The sequence below is a fragment of the Ceratina calcarata genome, unplaced genomic scaffold, assembly GCF_001652005.2.
Source record: "Ceratina calcarata isolate Rehan_Ccalc_2016 unplaced genomic scaffold, ASM165200v1 scaffold183, whole genome shotgun sequence".
Taxonomy (NCBI): Eukaryota; Metazoa; Arthropoda; class Insecta; order Hymenoptera; family Apidae; genus Ceratina; species Ceratina calcarata.
The window spans coordinates 77,177-83,471 of record NW_017139757.1 but is presented as its reverse complement, the minus strand read 5'-3'; the positions used below and the strand labels follow the sequence as shown (position 1 = coordinate 83,471).

The window sequence follows — 6,295 nt, the reverse complement described above, 5'->3', positions numbered from 1 at the left end:
ACAGCAAATATTGTAGACTTCTTTAACAGAATTAATGTTCTAAATTCTTTATACGTATTTCTATTATTTGAAAACATTTATTTTTGTAATTATTGTTATTGTTTCGCAAATAAATGTATAGAATAGATGAAAGGGTTACTGAAAATTCTGGCAAAGATACAAATTGTAAATTCTCTTCCCACGTAAAACTGACTTCCGGGAGTCACTGCAATTATTGTTTACCAATGTATTTAATCACGTTGGACAGTTAGGGAAAGGTAAGAGTACACAAACAGCGGCAGACGTGTTTTACTTACCGTTTCAGTGAATTTCTACTAAACTGGACCACGTTTATCTCCACTAAAAGCCACGAGGTACCTACCCGGTTTCCGAGGCGTTTGACGAGCCCGAGCTTGAGCGCGGAAACGCCGCCGATGCGGGAGGAGTTTATGTAGGACGGGCAGCGAGATGCGAAATAAAGGAAAACCATTCGCGATCGGGAGATATCGGGAAAAAGCGGTCGCGCGTTACCATTCAATGCCCCCGTCGGTCTTTTTCATGCGGATTTTTCTCGTCGGTATCCACTCGCCCGTTGTAATTCACCGTCGAAGACGTTATCTACGAAGAACGCGCTGTTCTACTCGTGCTCCAGTTCGCTGGGACAGAGTAGAATGCGAAAGCAGGCTCGTGAAATATTTTACGTGTCACTGGAAATTATTGTCCGACTTGAAAAATACGATTGCTCTGTATAATAGATTTTCCCAATGCTTAGACGATTTCATTGCTCAGCATACAGTTTTTTTTATCACATACATACAGTGGCTCAAAATTCGTCGTTCAAAGTCTTCACTTTTACACGTTGCAAAAATTTCATGTGTTACTTTATTTTCAGTACAATAAAAAATATAAATGAGAGAATATAACATTTTATGCAAGCACATTTATTATATTGTAATATCTAAACTTATTTATTAATCTGCTACCTGGATTTGCTTAAATAATTTAATAATCAAATGTGGAAATTCCTAATTCTGGACAAAAGGTTTCGCGAATTGAACGACGTTCTTTTTTACGTAGCCTTAATTCACGGACGGTGTTGTTCGTTCTTTCTTTTTACCCGCTCGTATCGGGCGGCGTATCGCGTTTGAAAGAAATTCCTTGAGGCGTAGACGAGGAAAAAAGAGACGAGTGCCGCCTTAGAAATAGGTAGGTAGGTAGGTAGGTAGGTCCTGCGCACGAAAAATGCGACAACGAAGCCGGTAATTAGACGCGCGTAACCGCGAAGTATTGCGGCTTACGTGTCACTAACGGTACGCCAGCAATGATTCACGCTCCTCTTTGTTATCATTGTCTTCTACGCGAGTTCATTCTTTCCTCTTTTTATATGTGCCTACTGCCTGCCAGGCTACGCGTGTTCTTTATTTCTGGCACGACTTGTAAATTTCGCCTGGGTAATTCCCGGCAAATTTGGCCGCGCTGCGTTGGAAAAACTGTTTCCTGCATTTTTCAGACTTTTCGCTGAATCAGGAAAACACTTCAGCCTTTGATGCAAAAATTTAAGACGGATACGAGGAAAATTAATAACTGTGTACAAAAAATTATTAATTATATTAGATATCATTTTTTCGTGGTCTCCTGTCTAACAAAAGTCTAAATCATTTTATTTTTATGTTAATATATTGTAGGAAATATTAAGTAATTATATATTCTACGTAAATCCGGAATAGCACGCTCCTCTATTCCTGTAGGGTTGAAAGCTGCAGTTTAATCAGAATAGTTATGCGAAACATAAGATCAAAGGGAGTCGCGTACCACCGCATGTACAGGCACGTATCAAAGTCTGTGATTAAATTTCTTAGCGATGCGCGTTCATCGAGACGTGCGCGTCAGCTAAGAGCGTGCATTGTGAATAATAGATTTATCGTTCAAGTAGCTTTTATACAGCCCCAATGAACCGAGACGTATGACTTGATAGAATTCGTGAGATGTTTGCAGTTTCAAAGCGGTGCCAAATTGTTCGATGATTTTAAATGAGGAAACGAAAAGCTTATGTAATTTTATTATCTGTTAAATATAACAATCTATTGATGAGAATTTCTTATTAATTTCCAGACATCCCAAAGGCATCAGAGACCAATTCGGCGAAAGTAGAGTCGCAGGAGACGCAGGCGAAACAAGAGGAAAGTAAGGAGTCAAAGAAGGAGTCCGAGTCGGAGGTAGAGGCGAGCAAGGGAGAGAAGAACGGGGATAAAGAGAGGGAGGAGGCCGCGACGAGGATACAAGCGGCTTTCCGCGGCCACCACACCAGGAAGAGTATGAAAGAGACTGAATCTTCGACAAAGCAGACGGGGACCAAACAAAACTCGGAGCCAACCAAGGAAGAACTTCAGCAGGAGTTCCGCGCCGACGACAAAGGTGTGCATCACGTACGGACCCTCGAATCATTCCCCAAAGGGGACGTCCCTTTAATTTTACAATTTTCTTTCCCCTTTTCCCTGCCAATCTCCCGCGCCGTCTCGCTTTTAAAATCGACCTCCGAGAGCCAAAGAATTTACTGCCGCGTCTGACCTCCCTTTTCGGACATTCCTCGGGACATGCAGTTTCAAAGCCAGCAATTTCGAATCGAGATATCTGCCAAACAAGAGATAGAATTCTCATGTAGAATTTTTCGTTCTCACGTATTTAGGCACAATTCTTCAAAACACATTTGCTTCATAATCAATAAGATTCATTAGTCTGATGATTAAACAAGTTTCACATTTCTTTAAATGTTTGTACATCTCATAATCTTAAAAGAATTGATTGAAAAATGTGATATTATGTTCTATGACAAATTAATTCACTTCTCTCGATTGACAATTTATCCATTTATTTGACACGCGGCCTCTTCCAAGTTTAAAACCGGGAGCTACGTACGCGTCGCGTCGTATCGAATATCAAAATTCCCAGGTTGCGACGCGGATGCGAGCCACGCCTGAAAATCCGGGTCACGGGTGCCCGCAGTCGTGGAAATCGTAAGCAATTTCCGTGGAAATTCCAAGACTCCGAATCTGAAAATCCGGCATCCTCGGGGTAAGGAATCCCCGCTGTGGCATATTTTCATGGCTCCCAATGGGGATGGAGGAAAGTAGAATGCCAACTTTATAACGCGTCTCGTTTGCAGCTCCGCGTTAGGAATTATGGGGGCCTGAACTCGTGTCATTGACGTAGAATCACTACAGGATTTGCAGAAAATGTAGAGTTATTGCAGTACTCCTACATACTCTATTCTCTTTTCAGTGACAAACTTTGTATGAATAACGTATTAAAGCATATGCATATATAATTTACAAAATTGACAAACTAAAAGCAGTTTCAAACATAATTACAAAAAATATAATCGTTGTAGAATACGTTCCCAAAATTCACATAGTGGAAATACGACTGCTGCGAGTAATATTCTGGTGGTGTGGCGTAATTTTCAGGTAACGCTGAATGTTGAGAAAGTTTGTCGGTGGTTTTGCGAAATTGATCGTCACTCGTTCGCTCTATATCTCACTGGGACTAATTACCCGACCGCAACTTATCACTACTCTTCGGTCCTACAGAAACTTTATCCCATAGCGCAGTTTGATTGATTCGATTTAATAGCTTCATCAATGCGATTTAAATACCCTTTTAATTCGATACAGTAAAAGGTTTTCCGAAAATAATCTAATACAGCGAATTCCATAAACTTCCGGGAGCAGGAACATTATCAGTTTAATTCAATTAGACATTAAATTGGAAAACTTGAAACCATTTATCGCGTGTTAACAATAGACTGGACCGTGACGTTATAAAACATTGCAGAATCGATGTTTTCAGAAACCACAAAGCCTCCGCAGTGGTCCAGTTTTGAATAGCTAATTGCAACGATGTAACAGTGTGATTAATGGTCGAGCATCGTTGAACGATTTATTATTCCATTGTGTATCGTTTCGCTTTTTCTCCCTCAAATAATTGATCGCATTCCCTTCGTATATCGCGTTAGCGTTGCTCGTCAGCGCGCGTTAATTAATTTACCGCTGGCAAAAGAGAACTTTTATTTAGCGGTGTAACGCGATCCATCTGTGTCGTCGTGCCGAAATTTACATGTCTGCAACTCCCCCGCAGGGAAATTACAACGAAGACACGTTCATAAACTAACCTGAACTAAGAAGACGGACGACGACAATAGAAATTTCCATTTGATTTAAAAAGTGCAGTGAGATCAAAGCTGAAATAATAATATTCTATTATTCTACTATTCCTTATTTGATAGTTGAGAAATAATCAGTTAAAGTAGGTCTGCGCGGAATCAAGAGATTCGCACCAATAGTCGTTTTGGTAACGATGCATTGTCTCGTTTCGAGAATTGCTTTCACGGACTGCCATTTATTGGATTGCCTACCTATTTCAGGTAGCCATACCTGAGAAAATTCTATCTTCGAGAAATAGAATTGTAACAGCGGTAGTAACAGCAAATTAATGTTATACCAATTTTTGCTGAAGTTCTAAACAAATTTTGTTACTTAATATTTGTTTAAATTGTCGAAGCCATGCTACTGTCTGAGAAAATTCTTCTTTCAAGAATGCAATTGCAATAGTAACTTAAAATTAACGTTGGTGTATAATAATTTTCATTGAAGCTTTATACAATTTTGTTAGTTTATATTTGTTTAAATCGACGTAAATACATACGGTGTCCAGAGCAGAAATGAGGCCAGCGGGTCTATCGATTTGATAACTGTACAATTTATTGAGAGTTTCCTTGTCCATCCTAACTAGTTACGCGGCACAATTTGTCATCAAGGCGATGATCGCATTTTGCTGTCAACGACTGGTCAATTACCTGCTGTGTATCGCAGCATTTCACGATGCTACCAGGTTTCACGTTGACGAGAACGCATTGAACTTGATCACGTTTTGTTCCGTCAATGTTATAAAAGAAGAAGTATCTGAATTCTTATAAAAAATTCAGAGCCCCTCGGAAGTTTCAGTTCGGCAGTAAAAATTCGAGGCCACATAATTCGTTGTTATAAACTGGGTTAGACCACGTTTGAGTTATTGAATCATGCAAGACCTGATGAACTACTCGAACCACGAATTTATTATTCATTCCAAGTCCAAGCCATCGTTGCATTTTTTATGTCGCACAGAGAATTATCCAATTTCATTTCGTTTTGTTGATACCCAGTTTAATCGAGAACGCTTCGAATCGGTTTAAACGAACAAAATCGGCGTACGCCTCGGAACGCGTACGGAGACAATAAAAACGGTGAAAAATTATTTGCATGTTATTCGACACAGTTTCGCGAGCAATTAAACACGTTTGACGCGCGACACAAGCCGTTCAGTCGCGTATTCGCCATCTGGTTTCCATTTTTAGTTTATTTTTGTCGAAGAGATGAATACAGTGGACCATACACAGTCGATTGAGAATGCATAAAATTTAGAATAGCGCCGCCCGATAATACCGTTCTTACTATTTTTGATTAATCAGGAATTTAATACTAAGAATACTACTAGTTCTTTTTTCGCCAATAATTTCTATTTAAATATTGACCTGTTACTATTATCACGGGACAAAGGTAATTCATTTTTAAAAAAGGGAAATGCCTAATAAGAGATTAACAGATTTTCTCTCGTTGGAACATCCGAACGGCACGTTTGTTATTTTGCGAAGCAAATGTCACTCGGAGTTCAAATTCAACTGTATCTGACAAACGGGGATCAACCGTGTGTCAGACGAATTCGCACAATGCTGAATCCGAAATTGGGTCAGACATTGTTTCATTTTTTATTTTGTCAAAGTAGTCGGGCATGGTTCAATGAAGTGAACTGTGGTTAACTCGATTTCAACGGGCCCGTGTTAAAATTGACGTGATTGTACGTCGATGGAAACTATTCTCCACCATCTAGCTTCGAATCTTCTCCAAAATTAGTATTCATTGTGTAGAAGAACGGAATACAAATTCGTGAAATGCCAAAAAAGGCCACGGAGAATCTCGTACAAGTCTGTTGAAACGCGTGCGCTGTGTTGTTAGAACGAAAACAGTCTGGTAATTGAATATCGCACGGTTGAAAGTAGGCTTTAATATTAATTATTTGAACATCCTTGGAACGTACTGCAGCGTGCGCTTCTGTTTGGACAGTGACTACTGTTTGCGACGGCATTCGCACGATTCTCGTGTCGTTTTAAGGATGTATTGACTATACAGTCAATCCCAAAAGTTTATGTACTTTAGAAAAACGCATTTTCTATAATTAAAAAGAAATCAGACGTCGGAAGAATAATACTAATAATAAATAGCTA

The 6,295-nt window shown here is 39.5% G+C and overlaps 1 protein-coding gene across 1 annotated transcript in view; it reads left to right on the top strand.

Annotated features, from left to right (window-relative positions):
- The window catches only part of igl (IQ calmodulin-binding domain containing protein igloo), an 83,278-nt gene that overhangs the window by 47,232 nt on the left and 29,751 nt on the right, over nt 1-6,295 (top strand). The window contains exon 2 of the mRNA XM_018038085.2: nt 2,092-2,394. Coding sequence (XP_017893574.1) covers nt 2,092-2,394 — 303 coding nt within the window. The remainder of the gene's footprint in view (nt 1-2,091; nt 2,395-6,295) is intronic.